The sequence below is a fragment of the Oncorhynchus keta genome, chromosome 30 (genome assembly GCF_023373465.1).
Source record: "Oncorhynchus keta strain PuntledgeMale-10-30-2019 chromosome 30, Oket_V2, whole genome shotgun sequence".
In the NCBI taxonomy this organism is placed as follows: Eukaryota; Metazoa; Chordata; class Actinopteri; order Salmoniformes; family Salmonidae; genus Oncorhynchus; species Oncorhynchus keta.
In genome coordinates this window covers 2,969,780-2,995,897 of record NC_068450.1, presented here as the reverse complement: position 1 = coordinate 2,995,897, position 26,118 = coordinate 2,969,780, and the positions used below count along the sequence as shown (strand labels likewise).

The window sequence follows — 26,118 nt, the reverse complement described above, 5'->3', positions numbered from 1 at the left end:
TTTTGAGGCCAGGAAGGAGCTGGTATGATGTACATTACTGTCGGTTTTAGATTTGAGTGATGTTATATATATGCAGGCCTCAGCCACGACCCTGAGAGCACTTGATTCAGTGTATCATGCAGCCCTCAGGTTCATTACAAATCAGAAACGTCTTACACATCATTGTGATCTCTACAGCGCTGTTGGCTGGTCGTCATTGACCTTGTGTAGGCTTAAACACTGGTATACACTGATTTATAAGGTCATACTGGGTAAAATGCCATTTTATCTCTGTTCTTTTTTTATTCAGGTCAGTAAATAAATATCTATTACGGTCCCATTCTCATTTGCTTGTAACAGTACCAAAACTTAGGACCGGTCATGGTAGAAATAGTTTTAGTTACTCAGCTCCGTGGTCCTGGAATTCTCTCCTGAACATTTTAAAATGTGGTGATCTAGTTTCGTTGGTGGAGTTTATACACTTGATGTATATATGTATATATCATAGAAGATTGTATTTGTTTTTAGGCCAGCTGTTTTTAGTCAAGACTTTCATGTTTTTAAAGTAAAATGTAATTGTTGTACTGTATGTGTGTTTATAGTTGTGTTTAATGTTGTGTTATTGTATGTAAATAGTTTTGTCTGAAACGTTGTTCCCCCTGCTGCTATTGGACCAGGTCTCTCTTGGCTGCTATTGGACCAGGTCTCTCTTGGCTGCTATTGGACCAGGTCTCTCTTGGCTGCTATTGGACCAGGTCTCTCTTGGCTGCTATTGGACCAGGTCTCTCTTGGCTGCTATTGGACCAGGTCTCTCTTGGCTGCTATTGGACCAGGTCTCTCTTGGCTGCTATTGGACCAGGTCTCTCTTGGCTGCTATTGGACCAGGTCTCTCTTGGCTGCTATTGGACCAGATCTCTCTTGGAAAATAGATGTTATCTCCATGAAAGAAACCTGTATAACTAAAAGTAAAATTAATCCTAATAAAACCTACGATCACATACCTTTTCCACTCCATGGAGAGTTGAGTTGTAGCAGGGTGTTGCGTTCCCTCCACCAAGAGGCGTACATATCAGAGATGTCCAGGACCAGTTTATTACTGGCCACCCATTCCAAAACAGATCAACTCTTTGCTAAGGGTTTCAGTGAGGGTCATCCATTTTCAGATTAGAGGTCTGATTTTTCTCCATGTAATGACTATATGGTAGCTATGTCATTTTGCAGACACTTATGAAAAGCGATGTACAGTCATCCCCAAATACTGTACAGTTCCATATATATATATATATATATATATGTATGTATAGACCCATGGACCATGGTTACTCTGAACATGCTGCTTCTGTTTGATTGATTGGCTAGTGGTATCTCTCATTGCACAGCCATAGAATAGAAGCATATCAATGAGTGGGCTTCTGGCCTATGCATGGGGGGCAGATAGGGAGATAGGCAGATAGGTTACCTGGTTACGGAATTCATCGATAGATGGACAGTTGGTGACGTTGTACCTCAGAGTCACGTTGTCAAACTCCTCTAGATCCATATCTGTAACACAGACAGACAGCATAAAGAGAGAGGAAGACAGACAGTATGAGAAAACATGTTTCTACAGAGTTCAGGTAGGCCTCCGCACATCATGAAAGAAAGTTTGAGGGGTTTTCAACAATGACAGGGATCCCATATTAGGGCATAATCAGGAAACACTTTCAGTTTTCCAGTCATATTCAGTAGTTTTATGTTTGCTTTGACCAAACGGAGCCAGCTGCATACCACTGGCTTGCTTCTGAAGCAGGTTTGGTCCTGGTCAGTCCCTGAATGGGAGACCAGATGCTGCTGGAAGTGGTGTTGGAAGGTCAGAAGGAAGCACTCTTTCCTCTGGTCTAAAAAAATATTCCAATGCCCTAAGGCAATGATTGGGGACACTGCCCTGTGTAGGGGGATGTTAAATGGGTGTTCTGACTCTCTAAGGTCATTAAAGATCCCATCCCATCATTAGAGTAGAGGTAAGAGTAGAGTAGGGGTGTTAACCCTGGTGTCCTGGTTAAATTCCCAATCTGGCCCTCAAACCATCACGGTCACCTAATAATCCCCAGTTTACATTTGGCTCATTAATCCCCCTCCTCTCCCCTGTAACTATTCCCCAGGTTGTTGCTGTAAATGAGAATGTGTTCTCAGTCAATTTACCTGGTAAAATAACATAAATGTGATATTTGAAAGCTCTGGTGATTTTGAAGTAGATACACAAGACCAAAAGTATGTGGAAACCTGCTCATCAAATATCTCATTCCAAAATCATTAATATGGAGTTGGTCCCCACCTTTGCTGCTATAACAGCCCTCACTGTCCTGGGAAGGCTTTCCACTAGTTGTCGGAACGTTGCTGCAGGCTCTTGCTTCCATTCAGCGACATGAGCATTAGTGAGGTCGGGCACTGATAAGGCCTGGTTCACAGACAGCGTTCCAATTCATCCAAAAACGTGTTTGATGGGGTTGAGGTCAGGGCTCTGTGCAGACCAGTCAAGTTCTTCCACACTGATCTCGACAAACTATTTCTGTATGGACCTCGCTTCGTGCACAGGGGCATTGTCATGCGGAAACAGGAAGGGCCTAATCCAAACTGTTGCCAAAACGTTGGAAGTGTTACAGTATTACTTTAAACCGTCCCCTCGCCCATACCCGGGCTCAAACCAGGGACCCTCTGCACACATCAACCATGAAGCATCGTTCCCCATCGCTCCACCAAAGCCGCGGCCCTTGCAGAGCAAGGGGAACTACTACTTCAAGGTCTCAGAGCAAGAGACGTCACCGATTGAAACGCTATTTAGCACGCACCCCCGCTAACTAAGCTAGCCGTTTCACATCCGTTACAGAAGCATAGAATTGTCTACAATGTAATTGTATGCTTTAGTGTTAATATTTCCCTTCACTGGAACTAAGGGCCCCAAACCATGAAAAACAGCCCCACCAAACTTTACAGTTGGCACTATGCATTGGGGCAGGTAGCGTTCTCCTGGCATCTGCAAAACCCAGATTTGTCCATCAGACTGCCAGATGGTGAAGTGTTATTCATCATACCAGAGAATGTGTTTCCACAGCTCCAGAGTTCAATGGTGTAAGCTTTACACCACTCCAGACGACGCTTGGCATTGTGTCAGTTCCGAGGAGAAGAGAACAGCTATTGAGTCAGGACTGTTCTGTTCTGACAGTAACATCTATTGAGTCAGGTCTGTTCTGTTCTGACAGTAACATCTATTGGGTCAGTACTGTTCTGTTCTGACAGTAACATCTATTGGGTCAGTACTGTTCTGACAGTAACATCTATTGGGTCAGTACTGTTCTGACAGTAACATCTATTGGGTCAGTACTGTTCTGACAGTAACATCTATTGGGTCAGTACTGTTCTGACAGTAACATCTATTGGGTCAGTACTGTTCTGTTCTGACAGTAACATCTATTGGGTCAGTACTGTTCTGTTCTGACAGTAACATCTATTGGGTCAGTACTGTTCTGTTCTGACAGTAACATCTATTGAGTCAGGTCTGTTCTGTTCTGACAGTAACATCTATTGGGTCAGTACTGTTCTGTTCTGACAGTAACATCTATTGGGTCAGTACTGTTCTGTTCTGACAGTAACATCTATTGGGTCAGTACTGTTCTGTTCTGACAGTAACATCTATTGGGTCAGGACTGTTCTGTTCTGACAGTAACATCTATTGGGTCTGTTCTGTTCTGACAGTAACATCTATTGAGTCAGGTCTGTTCTGTTCTGACAGTAACATCTATTGGGTCAGTACTGTTCTGTTCTGACAGTAACATCTATTGAGTCAGGTCTGTTCTGTTCTGACAGTAACATCTATTGGGTCAGGACTGTTCTGTTCTGACAGTAACATCTATTGGGTCAGGACTGTTCTGTTCTGACAGTAACATCTATTGGGTCAGGTCTGTTCTGTTCTGACAGTAACATCTATTGGGTCAGTTCTGTTCTGACAGTAACATCTATTGGGTCAGTACTGTTCTGTTCTGACAGTAACATCTATTGAGTCAGGTCTGTTCTGTTCTGACAGTAACATCTATTGGGTCAGTACTGTTCTGTTCTGACAGTAACATCTATTGGGTCAGTACTGGTCTGTTCTGTTCTGACAGTAACATCTATTGGGTCAGTACTGTTCTGTTCTGACAGTAACATCTATTGGGTCAGTACTGTTCTGTTCTGACAGTAACATCTATTGGGTCAGTACTGTTCTGTTCTGACAGTAACATCTATTGGGTCAGTACTGGTCTGTTCTGTTCTGACAGTAACATCTATTGGGTCAGTACTGTTCTGTTCTGACAGTAACATCTATTGGGTCAGTACTGTTCTGTTCTGACAGTAACATCTATTGGGTCAGTACTGTTCTGTTCTGACAGTAACATCTATTGGGTCAGTACTGTTCTGTTCTGATAGTAACATCTATTGAGTCAGTACTGTTCTGTTCTGACAGTAACATCTATTGGGTCAGTACTGTTCTGTTCTGACAGTAACATCTATTGAGTCAGTACTGTTCTGTTCTGACAGTAACATCTATTGGGTCAGTACTGTTCTGTTCTGACAGTAACATCTATTGAGTCAGGTCTGTTCTGTTCTGACAGTAACATCTATTGGGTCAGTACTGTTCTGTTCTGACAGTAACATCTATTGGGTCAGTACTGTTCTGTTCTGACAGTAACATCTATTGGGTCAGTACTGTTCTGTTCTGACAGTAACATCTATTGGGTCAGTACTGTTCTGTTCTGACAGTAACATCTATTGGGTCAGTACTGTTCTGTCCTGACAGTAACATCTATTGGGTCAGTACTGTTCTGTTCTGACAGTAACATCTATTGGGTCAGTACTGTTCTGTTAGTAACATCTATTGAGTCAGTACTGTTCTGTTCTGTTCTGACAGTAACATCTATTGGGTCAGTACTGTTCTGTTCTGACAGTAACATCTATTGGGTCAGTACTGTTCTGTTCTGACAGTAACATCTATTGGGTCAGTACTGTTCTGACAGTAACATCTATTGGGTCAGTACTGTTCTGTTCTGACAGTAACAGTTGTAGGAAATAGTTAAAAATAATAAGCTCCTTATGGAAAAATCAAGACACTTCTTGATGACTGCCATAGAAATGGGACAATCCTGTACAATTCTGGAACAGTAATGGTATTGGGGAACCCCAAACATTTTCATCTAGTCTTTCACATAATCAAAGAGAGAGCTCAGCAGAATATGCTCTCTATTGAGAAAGATACACACATCCCGAGCATATGAGACCAGACCTCTTCATTATACAACCCCAAAGATGAGTCAACCTCCCAGCACAGAGCACTACTACCTCATTGAAATGAAGGATACATTCACCCAGCTGGAGGTAAGGCAGGTGGAGCTGGACCAGCAGGTGAACACACACCAGTCAGCACCAAAACAATTAGTCCAGCTAAACATCATCCTTTCAACCAGACCTGGAGAGCTGGAGCTGGAGAGAGACATGTCTGCACTCTGGACAGAGCACTAGAGGAGTAGGTGAAAGTGCTCAAGGAGAAGGTTAGAACAGTGTGACAGAACAACCCATTAGAGAGCTGGCCACCTCCGCAGAGAAGCCAGCAGAACAGCCCAATCCAAACCCTGGCCATAGCCTCCACATCACAGCAGGACAGACAAATGAAGAACCCCAAGCCCAGGGGATCCCACTCACCCCTATGTACCAGCCACATAATAAAACACACAAATGACCCAGATGGAAACTGGGCTCTCAGATAGTCCCATCCACCAAACTACCAGGTGTGAAACAGGGAAGGGACTCAGAGGGTATGCTAATTTGGTATAGAGCAGACCTAACTCACTCTATTAATTTAGTCAAAACAGGAGCATTTTACATTTGGCTAGAAAATTAAAAGGCAATGATCTCAAAAGAGAACAATTTCCTCCTCTGTGCTACCTATATCCCACCACTAGAATCCCCATACTTTAATGAAGACAGCTTCTCCATCCTGGAGGGGGAAATCAATAATTTCCAGGCCCAGGGCCATGTACTAGTCTGTGGTGATTGAAATGCCAGAACTGGACAAGAACCTGACACCCTCAGCACACAGTGGAACAAACATCACCCTCAGCACACAGTGGAACAAACATCACCCTCAGCATACAGTGGAACAAACATCACCCTCAGCATACAGTGGAACAAACATCACCCTCAGCACACAGTGGAACAAACATCACCCTCAGCACACAGTGGAACAAACATCACCCTCAGCATACAGTGGAACAAACATCACCCTCAGCACACAGTGGAACAAACATCACCCTCAGCACACAGTGGAACAAACATCACCCTCAGCACACAGTGGAACAAACATCACCCTCAGCACACAGTGGAATAAACATCACCCTCAGCACACAGTGGAACAAACATCACCCTCAGCACACAGTGGAACAAACATCACCCTCAGCACACAGTGGAACAAACATCACCCTCAGCACACAGTGGAACAAACATCACCCTCAGCACACAGTGGAACAAACATCACCCTCAGCACACAGTGGAATAAACATCACCCTCAGCACACAGTGGAACAAACATCACCCTCAGCACACAGTGGAACAAACATCACCCTCAGCACACAGTGGAACAAACATCACCCTCAGCATACAGTGGAACAAACATCACCCTCAGCACACAGTGGAACAAACATCACCCTCAGCACACAGTGGAACAAACATCACCCTCAGCATACAGTGGAACAAACATCACCCTCAGCACACAGTGGAACAAACATCACCCTCAGCACACAGTGGAACAAACATCACCCTCAGCACACAGTGGAACAAACATCACCCTCAGCACACAGTGGAATAAACATCACCCTCAGCACACAGTGGAACAAACATCACCCTCAGCACACAGTGGAACAAACATCACCCTCAGCACACAGTGGAACAAACATCACCCTCAGCACACAGTGGAACAAACATCACCCTCAGCACACAGTGGAACAAACATCACCCTCAGCACACAGTGGAACAAACATCACCCTCAGCATACAGTGGAACAAATATCACCCTCATCACACAGTGGAACAAACATCACCCTCAGCATACAGTGGAACAAACATCACCCTCAGCACACAGTGGAACAAACATCACCCTCAGCACACAGTGGAACAAACATCACCCTCAGCACACAGTGGAACAAACATCACCCTCAGCACACAGTGGAACAAACATCACCCTCAGCACACAGTGGAACAAACATCACCCTCAGCACACAGTGGAACAAACATCACCCTCAGCACACAGTGGAACAAACATCACCCTCAGCACACAGTGGAACAAACATCACCCTCAGCACACAGTGGAACAAACATCACCCTCAGCACACAGTGGAATAAACATCACCCTCAGCACACAGTGGAACAAACATCTACATGGAGGTGACATCATTCACTCCCCCATATGTCCCCCTAGACACAAAAATGGGTCACAACTCCTGCTTCTGAGACTCGTACTATCCACCTCTTGCATATTAGCCTGATAACAGGACAAAATACAAACCCAACCCCAAAATAACTGTGGTGTTGATGGTATCGTCAATGACATTTTTAAATATGTCCACAAACAAGTGTGTGGTTATATTTAAAAAACACAACACAGCTGTCACCTACTGAGAGATTAACCTGGAGAAGAGGCCCCTAAGCAAGCTGGTCCTGGGGCTCTGTTCACAAACACAAACACACCCCACAGAGAGATGAACCTGGAGAAGAGGCCCCTAAGCAAGCTGGTCCTGGGGCTCTGTTCACAAACACAAACACACCCCACAGAGAGATGAACCTGGAGAAGAGTCCCCTAAGCAAGCTGGTCCTGGGGCTCTCTTCACAAACACAAACACACCCCACAGAGAGATGAACCTGGAGAAGAGTCCCCTAAGCAAGCTGGTCCTGGGGCTCTCTTCACAAACACAAACACACCCCACAGAGTCCCAGGACAGCAACACAATTAGACCCAACCAAATCATGAGAAAACAAAAAGACAATTAAATCAAATCAAATTGATTTACTTGTCTTTTGATTTGATTTGATTTAATTTTCTTTGTAAGGCAATTAATTACTTACATATTGGATAGAATCAACAAAAAAAACTGAGCAAACTAGAATGCTATTTGTTAAACACCTGACAGACATCCTGTTAGTAGCTATGTTAAACACCTGACAGACATCCTGTTAGTAGCTATGTTAAACACCTGACAGACATCCTGTTAGTAGCTGTGTTAAACACCTGACAGACATCCTGTTAGTAGCTATGTTAAACACCTGACAGACATCCTGTTAGTAGCTATGTTAAACACCTGACAGACATCCTGTTAGTAGCTATGTTAAACACCTGACCTGACAGACATCCTGTTAGTAGCTATGTTAAACACCTGACCTGACAGACATCCTGTTAGTAGCTATGTTAAACACCTGACAGACATCCTGTTAGTAGCTATGTTAAACACCTGACAGACATCCTGTTAGTAGCTATGTTAAACACCTGACAGACATCCTGTTAGTAGCTATGTTAAACACCTGACAGACATCCTGTTAGTAGCTATGTTAAACACCTGACAGACATCCTGTTAGTAGCTATGTTAAACACCTGACCTGACAGACATCCTGCTAGTAGCTATGTTAAACACCAGACCTGACAGACATCCTGTTAGTAGCTATGTTAAACACCTGACAGACATCCTGTTAGTAGCTATGTTAAACACCTGACAGACATCCTGTTAGTAGCTACGTTAAACACCTGACAGACATCCTGTTAGTAGCTATGTTAAACACCTGACCTGACAGACATCCTGTTAGTAGCTATGTTAAACACCTGACAGACATCCTGCTAGTAGCTATGTTAAACACCTGACAGACATCCTGTTAGTAGCTATGTTAAACACCTGACAGACATCCTGTTAGTAGCTATGTTAAACACCTGACAGACATCCTGTTAGTAGCTATGTTAAACACCTGACAGACATCCTGCTAGTAGCTATGTTAAACACCTGACAGACATCCTGTTAGTAGCTATGTTAAACACCTGACAGACATCCTGTTAGTAGCTATGTTAAACACCTGACCTGACAGACATCCTGTTAGTAGCTATGTTAAACACCTGACAGACATCCTGTTAGTAGCTATGTTAAACACCTGACAGACATCCTGTTAGTAGCTATGTTAAACACCTGACAAACATCCTGTTAGTAGCTATGTTAAACACCTGACAGACATCCTGCTAGTAGCTATGTTAAACACCTGACAGACATCCTGTTAGTAGCTATGTTAAACACCTGACAGACATCCTGTTAGTAGCAATGTTAAACACCTGACCTGACAGACATCCTGTTAGTAGCTATGTTAAACACCTGACAGACATCCTGTTAGTAGCTATGTTAAACACCTGACCTGACAGACATCCTGCTAGTAGCTATGTTAAACACCTGACAGACATCCTGTTAGTAGCTATGTTAAACACCTGACAGACATCCTGTTAGTAGCTATGTTAAACACCTGACAGACATCCTGTTAGTAGCTATGTTAAACACCTGACAGACATCCTGTTAGTAGCTATGTTAAACACCTGACAGACATCCTGTTAGTAGCTATGTTAAACACCTGACAGACATCCTGTTAGTAGCTATGTTAAACACCTGACAGACATCCTGTTAGTAGCTATGTTAAACACCTGACAGACATCCTGTTAGTAGCTATGTTAAACACCTGACAGACATCCTGTTAGTAGCTATGTTAAACACCTGACAGACATCCTGCTAGTAGCTATGTTAAACACCTGACAGACATCCTGCTAGTAGCTATGTTAAACACCTGACAGACATCCTGCTAGTAGCTATGTTAAACACCTGACAGACATCCTGTTAGTAGCTATGTTAAACACCTGACAGACATCCTGTTAGTAGCTATGTTAAACACCTGACAGACATCCTGTTAGTAGCTATGTTAAACACCTGACAGACATCCTGTTAGTAGCTATGTTAAACACCTGACAGACATCCTGTTAGTAGCTATGTTAAACACCTGACAGACATCCTGTTAGTAGCTATGTTAAACACCTGACAGACATCCTGTTAGTAGCTATGTTAAACACCTGACAGACATCCTGTTAGTAGCTATGTTAAACACCTGACAGACATCCTGTTAGTAGCTATGTTAAACACCTGACAGACATCCTGTTAGTAGCTATGTTAAACACCTGACCTGACAGACATCCTGTTTGTAGCTATGTTAAACACCTGACAGACATCCTGCTAGTAGCTATGTTAAACACCTGACCTGACAGACATCCTGTTAGTAGCTATGTTAAACACCTGACAGACATCCTGTTAGTAGCTATGTTAAACACCTGACAGACATCCTGTTAGTAGCTATGTTAAACACCTGACCTGACAGACATCCTGTTAGTAGCTATGTTAAACACCTGACAGACATCCTGTTAGTAGCTATGTTAAACACCTGACAGACATCCTGTTAGTAGCTATGTTAAACACCTGACCTGACAGACATCCTGTTAGTAGCTATGTTAAACACCTGACAGACATCCTGTTAGTAGCTATGTTAAACACCTGACAGACATCCTGTTAGTAGCTATGTTAAACACCTGACAGACATCCTGCTAGTAGCTATGTTAAACACCTGACAGACATCCTGTTAGTAGCTATGTTAAACACCTGACAGACATCCTGCTAGTAGCTATGTTAAACACCTGACAGACATCCTGTTAGTAGCTATGTTAAACACCTGACAGACATCCTGTTAGTAGCTATGTTAAACACCTGACAGACATCCTGTTAGTAGCTATGTTAAACACCTGACAGACATCCTGCTAGTAGCTATGTTAAACACCTGACAGACATCCTGTTAGTAGCTATGTTAAACACCTGACAGACATCCTGTTAGTAGCTATGTTAAACACCTGACAGACATCCTGTTAGTAGCTATGTTAAACACCTGACCTGACAGACATCCTGTTAGTAGCTATGTTAAACACCTGACAGACATCCTGTTAGTAGCTACGTTAAACACCTGACAGACATCCTGTTAGTAGCTATGTTAAACACCAGACCTGACAGACATCCTGCTAGTAGCTATGTTAAACACCAGACCTGACAGACATCCTGTTAGTAGCTATGTTAAACACCTGACACCTCACTTTTCATTTTGTTTCACCTCTGAGATTACAGTTTTTCAGTAAACAGCTGGGAAATATAAGACATAGACAAACATCCTGCTCAGGTACAAGGAAGTGTGTGTGTGTGTGTGCGTGTGTGTGTGTGTGTTTGTCCAGGCCCCAGGTTGAATAGAGTGCCCATTCTCTTCATAGTAGACTGGTGTTTTCCAGGGTGCCATTTGGGACACAGCTTAAGGACATGTACAATAATTCTAGATATATGTTGTCATTCATGATCATCTGTCCACTAAATAAACTACACAAGTAGTTCAAACAATATAAACTACATTTAAACAATATAAACTATACACCTCCTGGTGGTTTAACTACAATGTGAGCTGTAGTCCAGAACACTGGTAGTTTAACTACAATGTTAGCTGTAGTCCAGAACACTGGTCCTCCTGGTAGTTTAACTACAATGTTAGCTGTAGTCCAGAACACTGGTCCTCCTGGTAGTTTAACTACAATGTGAGCTGTAGGTCAGAACACTGGTCCTCCTGGTAGTTTAACTACAATGTTAGCTGTAGGCCAGAACACTGGTAGTTTAACTACAATGTTAGCTGTAGTCCAGAACACTGGTCCTCCTGGTAGTTTAACCTCTTCAACCTATGGGGGCGCTATGTCATTAGTTGGCTGTATAAACACTGGTCCTCCTGGTAGAACTACAATGTTAGCTGTCCAGAACACTGGTCCTCCTGGTAGTTTAACCAATGTTAGCTGTAGTCCAGAACACTGGTCCTCCTGGTAGTTTAACTACAATGTGAGCTGTAGGTCAGAACACTGGTCCTCCTGGTAGTTTAACTACAATGTTAGCTTTTAAGTCCAGAACACTGGTCCTCCTGCCTCTTCAATTGGATAAAAAGACGTGCCCGTTTTAAGCGCAATATTTCGTCACGAAAAGATGCTCGACTATGCATGTAATTGACAGCCTTGGAAAGACAAAACTCTGACGTCTCCAAAACTGCAAATATATTATCTGTGAGTGCCCCAGAACTAATGCTACAGGCGAGATGATGAAGTTTCATACAGGAAATGCCCCAGATTCTGAAGGCGCTGTGTTCCAATATCTCCTTATATGGCTGTGAATGTGCCAGGAATGAGCCTGCGCTTTCTGTCTATTCCCAGAGGTGTCTGCAGCATTGTGTGTTTGTAGGCATATCATTGGAAGATTGACCATAAGAGAATACATTTACCTGGTGTCCCGCCCGGTGTCCTGTGTGCGTAATCTGTAGGTCCATGCGCGTTCCATTTCTTCAGAAGAGAAAGTCAACTGCCACGATGGATTTTGTCGTTAGATATGTGAAAAACACCTTGAGGATTGATTCTAAACATCGGTTTGCCATGTTTCTGTCGATATTATGGAGTTAATTTGGAAAAAAGTTCGCGTTTTAATATATATATATATTTTTTTTCCTTACCCAAACGTGATGAACAAAACGGAGCGATTAGTCGACACAAATAATATTTTTTGTAAAAACTGAACATTTACTATCTAACAGAGTCTCCTCATTGAAAACAACTGAAGTTCTTCAAAGATAAATGATTTTATTTGAATTATTTTCTGTTTTTTGTGGAAAATGTTGCATGGTGAAAGAGAGGCTTAATCCTATGCTAGGCTATCAATACTGTTACACAAATGCTTGTTTTGCAATGGTTGAGAAGCATATTTTGAAAATCTGAGATGACAGTGTTGTTAACAAAAGGCTAAGCTTGAGAGCAAATAGATTAATTTAATTTCATTTGCGATTTTCATGAATAGTTAACGTTGCGTTATGGTAATGAGCTTGAGGCTGTATTCACAATCTCGGATCCGGGATGGCTCGACGCAAGAAGTTAACTACAATGTTAGCTGTCGTCCAGGACACTGTTCCTACTGGTAGTTTAACTACAATGTTAGCTGTCGTCCAGAACACTGGTCCTCCTGGTAGTTTAACTACAATGTTAGCTATAGTCCAGAACACTGGTCCTCCTGGTAGTTTAACTACAATGTTAGCTATCGTCCAGAACACTGGTCCTCCTGGTAGTTTAACTACAATGTTAGCTGTCGTCCAGAACACCGGTCCTCCTGGTAGTTCAACTACAATGTTAGCTATAGTCCAGAACACTGGTCCTCCTGGTAGTTCAACTACAATGTTAGCTGGAGGCCAGAACACTGGTCCTCCTGGTAGTTTAACTACAATGTTAGCTGGAGGCCAGAACACTGGTCCTCCTGGTAGTTTAACTACAATGTTAGCTGTAGTCCAGAACACTGGTCCTCCTGGTAGTTTAACTGCAATGTTAGCTGTCGTCCAGAACACTGGTCCTCCTGGTAGTTCAACTACAATGTTAGCTATAGTCCAGAACACTGGTCCTCCTGGTAGTTCAACTACTATGTTAGCTGGAGGCCAGAACACTGGTCCTCCTGGTAGTTTAACTACAATGTTAGCTGGAGGCCAGAACACTGGTCCTCCTGGTAGTTTAACTACAATGTTAGCTGTAGTCCAGAACACTGGTCCTCCTGGTAGTTTAACTACAATGTTAGCTGGAGGCCAGAACACTGGTCCTCCTGGTAGTTTAACTACAATTGATTGTTTGACCCCATTTAATTTGTGCTCTGGTTCCCTGTAACATATATAGGTATATGGGTATAGCTCGACCTCTTGATGAAGAATATGTCTGAGGTCCATCGGTACCATGTGGGCTTTTGTGAAGGCTCTTACAATACACATGACTTCCAGACGTGTCTGCTTGTCCCCTAACATCTTACTAGAAAAGCTGAAACTTTTTCTTAACAAATAACAAAAAGAAAACCAGGCCCATCGTGGACACCGACGTCTTGCTCTCAGACAAATTAAACAACTTCTTTGCACACTTTGAGGACAATACAGTGCCACCGACATGGCCCGCGACCAAAGACTGTGGGCTCTCCTTCTCCATGGCCGATGTGAGTAAAACAATTAAACGCGTTAACCCTCTGAAGGCTGCCGGGCCAGACAGCATCCCTAACCGCGTCCTCAGAGCATGCGCAGACCAGCTGGCTGGTGTGTTTACGGACATTTTCAATCAATCCCTATCCCGGTCTGTTGTCCCCACATGCTTCAAGAGGGCCACCATTGTTCCTGTTCCCAGAAAGCAAATGTAACTGAACTAAATGACTATCGCCCCATAGCACTCACTTCTGTCATCCTGATGTGCTTTGAGAGACTAGTCAAGGATCATATCACCTCCACCCTACCTGATACCCTCGACCCACTCCAATTTGATTACCTCCCCAATAGGTCCACAGACGATGCAATCGGCTGCACACTGCCCTATCCCATCTGGACATGAGGAATACCTTTGTAAGAATGCTGTTCATTGACTACAGCTCAGTATTTAAAACCATAGTACCCTCCAAACTCATCAAGCTTGAGTCCCTGGGTCTTGACCCCGCCATGTGCAACTGGGTCCTGGACTTTTTCGACGGACCACTCCCAGGTGGTGAAGGTAGGAAACAACATCTCCACCCCACTGATCCTCAACACTGGGGCCTCACAAGGGTGCGTTCTCAGCCATCTCCCTGTTCACCCATGACTGCGTGGCCATGCACGCCACCAACTCAAATCATCAAGTTTGCAGATTACACTACATTGATAGGCTTGATTACCAACAACGAGACAGGAGGAGGTGAGGGTCAGGAAAATAACCCCTAACCCAATGTCAACAAAACAAAGGAGATGATCGTGGACTTCAGGAAACAGCAGAGGGTCCACCCCCCCCCCTATACACATTGGCGGGACAGTAGTGGAGAAGGTGTAAAGTTTTAAGTTCCTTGGCGTACACATCACGGACAAACTGAAATGGTCCACCCACACAGACATCGTGTTGAAGAAGGCGCAACAGCGCCTCTTCAACCTCAGGAGGCTGAAGAAATTTGGCCTGTCACCTAAAACCCTCACAAACTTTTACAGATGCACAATCGAGAGCATCCTGCCTGTCAAGTAATCATCTGCGCAATCCATAATGGCACTAAAGCCAAAACACACAGTACAGGTACTCACAAGACCAACGGACATAGTAACAATAATCAACAGGACAATGGTAAACCAAGGACACACTTATACAATCACTCGGAATGTGCGTAATGAAAGTTCCAGAGAGATCATGACACTGTCGGCTGTAACACCTCCCGGGAAGGCAACTGCACCGCCCTCAACCGCAAGGCTCTCCGGAGGATAGTGTGCTCTGCACAACGCATCACGGGGGGGTGGCAAACTACCTGCCCTCCAGGACACCTACACCACCCGATGTCACAGGAAGGACAAAAAGATCATCAAGGACAATCCACTGCACAGCGAGAAAGTGAGTGAGTGAGAAAGCCTCACTTATCCTGCTGGATGTCTGAGAGAGAGTTCCAGCGTGAGAGGTCCAGGTGGATTTTTTTATTTTATTTCACCAGGTAGGCTAGTTGAGAACAAGTTCTCATTTACAACTGCGACCTGGCCAAGATAAAGCATAGCAGTGTGAACAGTCAACAACACAGAGTTGCACATGGATTAAACAATAAACAAAAGTGTGCAAAAGGCATGAGGAGGTTGGCGGATAATTACATAATTACTGGTGTGCAAATATACTGGTGTGCAAAAGAGCAGAAAGTAAATAAATATAAACAGTATGGGGATGAGGTAGGTAAATTGGGGGTGGGCCATTTACCGATGGACTATGTACAGCTGCAGCGATCGGTTAGCTGCTCAGATAGCTGATGTTTGAAGTTGGTGAGGGAGATAAAAGTCTCCAACTTCAGCGATTTTTGCAATTCGTTCCAGTCACAGGCAGCAGAGAACTGAAATGAAAGGCGGCCAAATGAGGTGTTGGCTTTAGGGATGATCAGTGAGATACACCTGCTGGAGCGCATGCTACGGGTGGGTGTTGCCATCGTGACCAGTGAACTGAGATAAGGCGGTGCTTTACCTAGCATGGACTTGTAGATGACCTGGAGCCAGTGGGTCTGGCGACGAATATGTAGCGAGGGACAGCCGACTAGAGCATACAGGTTGCAGTGGTGGGTGGTATAAGGAGCTTTAGTAACAAAACGGATGGCACTGTGATAAACTGCATCTAGTTTGCTGAGTAGAGTATTGGAAGCTATTTTGTAGATGACATCGCCGAAGTCGAGGATCGGTAGGATGGTCAGTTTTACTAGGGTAAGTTTGGCGCCGTGAGTGAAGGAGGCTTTGTTGTCGAATAGAAAGCAGACTCTAGATTTTATTTCAGATTGGAGATGTTTGATATGAGTCTGGAAGGAGAGTTTACAGTCTAGCCAGACACCTAGGTACTTATAGATGTCCACATATTCTAGGTCGGAACCATCCAGGGTGGTGATGCTAGTCGGGCATGCGGGTGCAGGCAGCGACTGGTTGAAAAGCATGCATTTGGTTTTACTAGCGTTTAAGAGCAGTTGGAGAACATGGAAGGAATTGAAGCTTGTTTGAAGGTTAGATAGCACAGTGTCCAAGGAAGGGACAGAAGTATACAGAATGGTGTCGTCTGCGTAGAGGTGGATCAGGGAATCGCCCGCGGCAAGAGCAACATCATTGATATATACAGAGAAAAGAGTCAGCCCGAGATTTGAACCCTGTGGCACCCCCATAGAGACTGCAAGAGGACCAGACAAGATGCCCTCCGAATTGACACACTGAACTCTGTCTGCAAAGTAGTTGGTGAACCAGGCAAGGCAGTCATTAGAAAAACCGAGGCTACTGAGTCTGCCGATAAGAATATGGTGATTGACAGAGTCGAAAGCCTTGGCCAGGTCGATGAAGACGGCTGCACAGTATTGTCTTTTATCGATGGTGGTTATGATATTGTTTAGTACCCTGAGCGTGGCTGAGGTGCACCCGTGACCGGCTCGGAAACCAGATTGCACAGCGGAGAAGGTAAGGTGGGATTCGAGAAGTCAGTGATCTGTTTGTTGACTTGGCTTTCGAAGACCTTAGATAGGCAGGGCAGGATGGATATAGGTCTGTAACAGTTTGGGTCCAGGGTGTCTCCCCCTTTGAAGAGGGGGATGACTGCGGCAGCTTTCCAATCCTTGGGGATCTCAGACGATATGAAAGAGAGGTTGAACAGGCTGGTAATAGGGGTTGCGACAATGGCGGCGGATAGTTTCAGAAATAGAGGGTCCAGATTGTCAAGCCCAGCTGATTTGTAGGGGTCCAGGTTTTGCAGCTCTTTCAGAACATCTGCTATCTGGATCTGGGTAAAGGAGAAGCTGCGGAGGCTTGGGCGAGTAGCTGCGGGGGGGGGGCGGATCTGTTGGCCGAGGTTGGAGTAGCCAGGAGGAAGGCATGGCCAGGAGGAAGGCATGGCCAGCCGTTGAGCAAATCTTGTTGAAGTTTTCGATAATCATGGATTTATCGGTGGTGACAGTGTTACCTAGCCTCAGTGCAGTGGGCAGCTGGGAGGAGGTGCTCTTATTCTCCACGGACTTTACAGTGTCCCAGAACTTTTTGGAGTTAGAGCTACAGGATGCAAATTTCTGCTTAAAAAAGCTGGCCTTTGCTTTCCGGACTGACTGCGTGTATTGGTTCCTGACTTCCCTGAACAGTTGCATATCGCGGGGACTATTCGATGCTATTGCAGTCCGCCACAGGATGTTTTTGTGCTGGTCGAGGGCAGTCAGGTCTGGAGTGAACCAAGGGCTATATCTGTTCTTCGTTCTGCATTTTTTGAACGGAGCATGCTTATCTAAGATGGTGAGGAAGTTACTTTTAAAGAATTACCAGGCATCCTCAACTGACGGAATGAGGTCAATGTCCTTCCAGGATACCTGGGCCAGATTGATTAGAAAGGCCTGCTCACAGAAGTGTTTCAGGGAGCATTTGACAGTGATGAGGGGTGGTCGTTTGACTGCGGACCCGTAGCGGATACAGGCAATGAGGCAGTGATCACTGAGATCCTGGTTGAAGACAGCGGAGGTGTATTTGGAGGGCCAGTTGGTCAGTATAACGTCTATGAGGGTGCCCTTGTTTACAGATTTAGGGTTGTACCTGGTGGGTTCCTTGATGATTTGTGTGAGATTGAGGGCATCTAGCTTAGCTTGTAGGACTGCCGGGGTGTTAAGCATATCCCAGTTTAGGTCAACTAACAGAACAAACTCTGAAGCTAGATGGGGGAGAGAGAGATACAGAGGGAGAGAGCGAGAGAGAGAGAGGGAGAGAGAGAGAGAGAGAGAGAGAGAGAGAGAGAGAGAGAGAGAGAGAGAGAGAGAGAGAGAGAGAGAGAGAGAGAGATGATTTTCTAGTCCAGTGAGGTCAGATGGTATCGTGTGAAGGGCCACCTTTATTATTATTTTATTTTATTTCACACATAGTGAGTCCATGCAACTTATTTATTATTTTTTACATTTTAATCCACCTTTATTTAACCAGGTAGGACAGTTGAGAACAGGTTCTCATTTGCTTATGCGACCTGGCCAAGATAAAGCAAAGCAGTGCGACAAAAACAACAACACAGAGTTACACATTGGATAAACAAATGTACAATCAATAACACAATAGAAAAATCTATGTACAGCAAAGGCAGTAAGATTAAGATTTATGACACTTTCTCTTGGTTTGACAATGTCAACATGATCACCATGCCAATAAAGTCCTTTGAATTGTTTTATTTTATTTCACTAGGCAAGTCAGTTAAGAATAAATTCTTATTTACAATGACGGCCTAGGAACAGTGGGTTAACTGCCTTGTTCAGGGGCAGAACGACAGATTTTGACCTTGTCAGCTCTGGGGGATTCGGTCCAGCAACCTTCTGGTTACTGGCCCAACGCTCTAACCACCAGGCTACCTGCCGCCCCAAAAAGATTAAATGAACACCTGTAGTGTTATAGTAAATCATTTTGTGGTGTTGTTCTGCACTCTAGTTATGAATTTGTCTCCCTCTGCCATATGGATGCATTGTATGATAAACCTGAACCCAGACTGACCCCAGACTGGATGCATTGTTTGATAAAACTGACTCCAGACTGACCCCATACTGGGTGCATTGTATGATAAACCTGACCCAAGACTGAACCCAGACTGACCCCAGACTGGATGCATTGTATGATAAATCTGACCCAAGACTGAACCCAGACTGACCCCAGACTGGATGCATTGTCTGATACACCTGAACCCAGACTGACCCCAGACTGGATGCATTGTCTGATACACCTGACCCCAGACTGACCCCAGACTGGATGCATTGTCTTATACATCTGACCCCAGACTGACCCCAGACTGACCCCAGACTGACCCCAGACTGGATGCATTGTCTGATACACCTGACCCCAGACTGACCCCAGACTGGATGCATTGTCTTATACATCTGACCCCAGACTGACCCCAGACTGACCCCAGACTGACCCCAGACTGGATGCATTGTTTGATAAACCGAGAGCAACTGGCGGCAAAAGAGCTGAGCACAGAACTCAGATCTACTGCAGCAGGTAACTTTGATTGTAAACTACATCAAACCACATTCAGCGTGTTCACACCTGCTGGCAAAACTATGTGGAGATATGGGATCAGAGCAGTGGCAATTTTAGCATGTATATCTTGGTGCGCCCCCCAATAAAATGTGGGATGCATGCCAGCAAAGCCCACAAACTGTTAGGGCCAACATAAAGTCCCAACAGCAGAGTCCCAACACCTTACCACTGTTATACCTGGCTATCAGCGGATCCTTGTCTGGCAGCCAAACACTTCATTCAGCCTCATTTACTGCCTTTAAAAAACATAGCTGATATGGCTGACTTGCTTTAACAAATGTGGTTTCTACTGACAATTGAGATGTACAAACTATGGCATAAGGCTACGACAAGCGGATAAGAGGCAATCCAACATTTCGATTAAGACATTAATGAGTGAGAACGGACGTAGTCAATATAACTATTTGTTCAGCACTTTGAAATGTACAGCGACAGAATTCAGAACATGGGCCATTCTTACAGTGTTCTTCTCCCTGTACACCAAGTCAGAACCGTAGGATAAATAAAGCAGAAAATGAAAGCTCTTACAATATTCAATGATTATATTTCTCTAAAACAGGTTATAGGCTACATGTGCACCACCAAGTCAGAACAGTATGTGAAATTAAGAGGGGTAAATAGACTAAATTATTAAGGTGAGGCACACTGAACGCTGATTCATTTGACACGTCAAATAACACAGTTCTATTATAGAATGTTGTGTTTGAATGTTGTGCTGAATTTGCACGTGCAAGCCAAGCGCCACCACTACTATCAGAAACACTGTCAAAGCTGTACAAAAAAGTTGGCAAACAATCAAACACCGGCCACGAACGATATGTTTACAACACTGTGTTGGTGAAAATAGACCAAATTATTAGGGTGAGGCATATGAGCTACTAACAGCTTTGTCACAATCACCGTATGGAGTGGACCAAAGTGCAGCGTGGTTAGAATACATTCCTCTTTATTGTAGGGTGGGCCTCTTTCACGGCGGTGGCTCGGGTGCTGGACGTGGATCCCACTCCACCATAGTCTTAGTCCGCTTTTGTGGCCTCCTAGGAACGGCGACCCTCGCCGCAAACCTAGGACTGGCAACCCGGACTGAAGGGTAGCTCAGGACTGAGGGGTAGCTCAGGACTGAGGAGTAGCTCCTGGCTGGCTGACGGCTCTGGCAGCTCCTGGCTGGCTGACGGCCCTGGCAGCTCCTGGCTGGCTGACGGCCCTGGCAGCTCCTGGCTGGCTGACGGCCCTGGCAGCTCCTGGCTGGCTGACGGCCCTGGCAGCTCCTGGCTGGCTGACGGCCCTGGCAGGTCCTGGCTGGCTGACGGCTCTGGCAGGTCCTGGCTGGCTGACGGCTCTGGCAGGTCCTGGCTGACTGACGGCTCTGGCAGCTCCTGGCTGACTGACGTGTCAGGACTGACTGGCGGCTCTGGCGGCTCAGGACAGACGGGCGGCTCTGGCGGCTCAGGACAGACGGGCGGCTCTGGCGGCTCAGGACAGACGGGCGGCTCTGGCGGCTCAGGACAGACGGGCGGCTCTGGCGGCTCAGGACAGACGGGAGGCTCTGGCGGCTCAGGACAGACGGGAGGCTCTGGCGGCTCAGGACAGACGGGCGGCTCTGGCGGCTCAGGACAGACGGGAGACTCTGGTGGCTCAGGACAGACGAGGTGCACTGTAGGCCTGGTGTGTGGTGCCGGCACTGGTGGTACTGGTCCGAGGACACGCACCTCAGGGCGAGTGCAGGGAGGAAGAACAGGGAGAACTGGGCTCTGGCGACGCACAGGAAGCCCGGTACGGGGGCTGCCACTGGAGGGCTGGTGCGTGGAGATGGCACCGGATAGACCGGACCAAGAAGGCGCACTGGAGATCTGGAGCACCAAGCCTGCCCAACCTTACCTGGTTGAATGCTCCCGTAGCCAGGCCAGTGCGGCGAGGTGGAATAGCCCGCACTGGGCTGTGCAGGCAAACCGGGGACAACATGCGTAAGGCTGGCGCCATGTATGCCGGTCCGAGGAGACGCACTGGAGACCAGATGCGTAGAGCCGGCTTCATGGCACCTGGCTCGATGCCCACTCTAGCCCGGCCGATACGAGGAGCTGGAATGTACCGCACCGGGCTATGCACACGCACCGGGGACACCGTGCGCTCCACCGCATAACACGTTGCCTGCCCGGTACAACGCCCTCTCTCTCCACGGTAAGCACGGGGAGCTGGCGCAGGTCTCCTACCTGACTTCGCCACACTCCCCGTGTGCCCTCCCCCAATACATTTTTGGGGCTGCCACTCGGGCTTACATTTACATTACATTTAAGTCATTTAGCAGACGCTCTTATCCAGAGCGACTTACAAATTGGTGCATTCACCTTATGACATCCAGTGGAACAGTCACTTTACAATAGTGCATCTAAATCTTAAAAGGGGGGGGGGTGAGAAGGATTACTTATCCTATCCTAGGTATTCCTTAAAGAGGTGGGGTTTCAGGTGTCTCCGGAAGGTGGTGATTGACTCCGCTGTCCTGGCGTCGTGAGGGAGTTTGTTCCACCATTGGGGGGCCAGAGCAGCGAACAGTTTTGACTGGGCTGAGCGGGAACTGTACTTCCTCAGTGGTAGGGAGGCGAGCAGGCCAGAGGTGGATGAACGCAGTGCCCTTGTTTGGGTGTAGGCTTCCAGCCGCGCCGCCATGCTGCCTCCTCATACCGGCGCCTCTCTGCTTTCGCTGCCTCCAGCTCTGCTTTGGAACGGCGATATTCCCCTGGCTGTGCCCAGAGTCCTTTACCGTCCAGAATCTCCTCCCAAGTCCAGAAGTCCTTTGATTGCTGCTGCTGCCCGTTACCACGCTGTTTGGTCCTTGGTTGGTGGGTTATTCTGTTACGATTGTCGTATGGAGGGGACCAAAGCGCAGCGTGGTTCGAATACATTCCTCTTTATTGTAGGAAGAACACAAAGAACACTTAAACAAAAACAACAAAACGATAAGACGAGCGTGACCGCTATATAAACAATGTGCTAACGTGCAACATAACATAGACAATAACCCACAAAATACCCAAAGAGGATGGCTGCCTAAATATGGTTCCCAATCAGAGACAACGATAAACACCTGACTCTAATTGAGAACCAATCTAGGCAACCATAGACTTATATAAACACCTAGATGGAAACAACCCAATAAATAAAAATACAAGTACAAACACCCTAGATGAGACAAAAAAACACATATCACCCATGTCACACCCTGACCTAACCAAAATAATGAAGAAAACAAAGAATACTAAGGTCAGGGCGTGACAAGCTTACTACACAACATACACTTAGTATTACTTTCTTAGCTACAGTATACATATCTCCCTGGCATATTACATAATTTATGCAGCATCATAAAATAAATTTTTGGCGCGGCAGTCCCTTGTGTGAACATTTTGTCATGAAACTTTGTCATCATGCCGCCCCGAATTGAGAGCTAAGACTCCGTAGTCCATAACAGTTCAGCATTATATACAGAGGGTAAAAGGATGTTCAACATTTTTCAACATATGACATTAAAATGACAGGTTTCTACACTGCTGTAAAACCACCAATCAGATATCATTTGAAATCATCTCAGGTCTGCAACTCAGCAGTCTGTCTGTCTGCCTGCCTATCTCTATATATGTCTGCCGGCCTGTCTGTCTGTCTGTCCTAGGTCAGACTCACACACCTTTAGTTTCTAATCTCACACACGCAGCTCAGCCAAACACCTGGGGTGGCAGGTAGCCTAGTGGTTAGAGTGTTGGGCCAGTAACTGAAAGGTTGCTGGATTGAATCCCGAGGTGACCAGGTAAAACAATCTGTTCTTCTGCCCCTGAACAAGGAAGTCCCCTGTAGGCTGTCATTGTAAATAAGAATTTGTTCTTAACTGACTTAACTGACTGCCTAGTTAAATTTTAAAAATCCAAACCTATTGATTAACTAACACAGTGTGAACCAGTAAGCACAGACACTTTACCTAATAAGAAGTTGCTCCAGTTTAAACAGTGACTGAGGGATGGCATTATCAAACAGTAGATTAAGGGTTTCCTATTGACGTCAGCAGACCACAAGGGAGCCCTGTTCAAGAAGGGCAGCTCAATCAATGGTAAATATTAAGTAACTCATTTAATTCCATTCAGTATCCAGAGGTTTGTTCATATAAACAGAGAGTTTCTTACCGTAACCTGCAGACTGTTGCCTGACAGATGATAGAACCTGCTGCTCTGCTTCAGCCTCAGAGTACTGTTGCTTTGGGACACACTGATACAATCACACAACTTCTGCTGCACCTCCTAGGTCTCTCTCTCTCTTCCACTTCCTCTCTCAGACTCTTTCTCTCACACACACTTTCTCTCTTACTCTCTCTTTACCTTTTTCCCTCTCTTATTCTCTATCGCTCTCTTAATATTTATCTTACTCTCCCTCTTTCTTACTCTCTCCCTCTCTTACACATACCTTCTCTCTCTCTCCCTCCCTCTCTATGAGTTTGTAGCTTCAACCGCTGCATCACACACACACACACACACACACACAACTGACTAATGGACTGCTGCATGTATGTCTTTCCCTTGCTTTGTTTGCTCTTGTCCATATTATGTCTGATCTCTGATCCCCAGGAAAGGGCTGAACATAGCCCATATTAATATATGTAGCCTTTGAAATAAGGTTCATGAAATCAATAACTTGCTAATTTAAGATAACATTCATTCATTTCTGAGACTCACTTAGATAATTAATTTGATGATATAGCAGTGGCAATACAAGGAAATAAAATGGAAGCAGCAGTCAACAGTATCATGACACAATGCGAGACCCAGATGCAGACACAGGAGGCAGATGGTTGGAGTCGTACAATATTTATTAATACAATGGGGTAAGGCAAGAGATTGGCCGTGGACGGGCAAAAGTACCGAAGGGTAGGCAGAATCAAGGTCGGGGCAGGCAGGATGATCAGGCAGGCGGGAAAGTAGTCCAGAGTCAGGCAGGGGTTAAAACCGGGAAGACTATCAAAAAGAGAATGGGAAGAACGCGCTGGTCGACTTGACAAACATACAAGACGAACTGGCACAGAGAGACAGGAAACTAATCAAAGCAAATGTATTTATATAGCCCTTCTTACATCAGCTGATATCTCAAAGTGCTGTACAGAAACCCAGCCTAAAAACCCAAACAATAAGCAATGCAGGTGTAGAAGCACGGTGGCTAAGAATATCTCCCTAGAAAGGCCAAAACCTAGGAAGAAACGTCGAGAGGAACCAGGCTATGAGGGGTGGCCAGTCCTCTTCTGGCTGTGCCGGGTGGAGATTATAACAGAACATGGCCAAGATGTTCACATGTTTTATAAATGACCATCTTGGTCAAATAATAATAGTAGTTGTTGAGGGTGCAACAAGTCAGCACCTCAGGAGTAAATGTCAGTTGGCTTTTCATAGCCGATCATTAAGAGTATCTCTACCGCTCCTGCTCTCTCTAGAGAGATGAAAACAGCAGGTCTGGGACAGGTAGCACGTCCTGTGAACAGGTCAGGGTTCCATAGCCGCAGGCAGAACAGTTGAAACTGGAGCAGCAGCACGGCCAGGTGGACTGGGGACAGAAAGGAGTCATCATGCCAGGTAGTCCTGAGGCATGGTCCTAGGGCTCAGGTCCTCCAAAAGAGAGAAAGAAAGAATTAGAGAGAGCATACTTATACTACCCTTCCCGGGTCCGGGAGCGTAATCATCAACTGACACTAATTAGCATAATGCAACGGACATAAATATTACTAGAAAATATTCCTATTCATGAAATCACAAGTGAAATATATTGAAACACAGCTTAACCTTTTGTTAATCACCCTGACATCTCAGATTTTTTTTAAATATGCCTTACAGCCAAAGCAAGACATGCATTTGTGTACGTTTATCGATAGCCTAGCATAGCATTATGACTAGCTAGCAGCAGACAACCTGGTTACAAAAATCAGAAAAGCAATCAAATGAAATTGTTTACCTTTGATGAGCTTCAGATATTTCCACTCAAGAGACTCCCAGTTAGATAGCAAATGTTTATTTTTTCCAAAAAATAATATTTTTTTATATTTTTATTTTTGTAGGCGAAATAGCTCCGTTTGTTCTTCACGTTTGACGCCGAAAAATATTCCAAATTAGCTCCATAATGTCGACAGAAACATGGCAAATGTTGTTTATAATCAAACCTCAAGGTGTTTTTAAAATATCTATTCGATAATATATCAACTGGACTGGTGGCTTCTTAGTAGGATAGAGAGAAACAATGGCCGCATTTGTCCTTGACGCACAAAACACTCTGAGAGACTTCAGCTGACCACTGACGCAATGTTGACATTCAGGCTCATTTTTCAAAATAAAAGCCTGAAACTATGTATTGTGACACTAGACACATTAGGGAAGCCATAGAAAAGCACCACGGCCTTCCAAATA

At 45.1% G+C, this 26,118-nt stretch overlaps 2 protein-coding genes across 2 annotated transcripts in view; one reads left to right on the top strand and one right to left on the bottom strand.

Annotated features, from left to right (window-relative positions):
* The window catches only part of LOC118383663 (cysteinyl leukotriene receptor 1-like), a 47,349-nt gene extending 23,175 nt beyond the window's left edge, over window positions 1-24,174 (bottom strand). The window contains exons 1-2 of the mRNA XM_052487229.1: window positions 23,860-24,174; window positions 1,439-1,521 (exon numbers count right to left, since the gene is read on the bottom strand). Coding sequence (XP_052343189.1) covers window positions 1,439-1,519 — 81 coding nt within the window. The 5' untranslated portion in view covers window positions 1,520-1,521; window positions 23,860-24,174. The remainder of the gene's footprint in view (window positions 1-1,438; window positions 1,522-23,859) is intronic.
* On the top strand, window positions 2,172-11,975 carry LOC127913821 (zinc finger protein 546-like). The gene is made up of 2 exons (XM_052487227.1): window positions 2,172-11,683; window positions 11,928-11,975. The coding sequence occupies exon 1, from the start codon at window positions 6,045-6,047 to the stop codon at window positions 7,425-7,427; it is 1,383 nt and encodes a 460-aa protein (XP_052343187.1). The 5' UTR covers window positions 2,172-6,044; the 3' UTR covers window positions 7,428-11,683; window positions 11,928-11,975.
* Window positions 24,175-26,118: the final 1,944 nt, after the last annotated feature.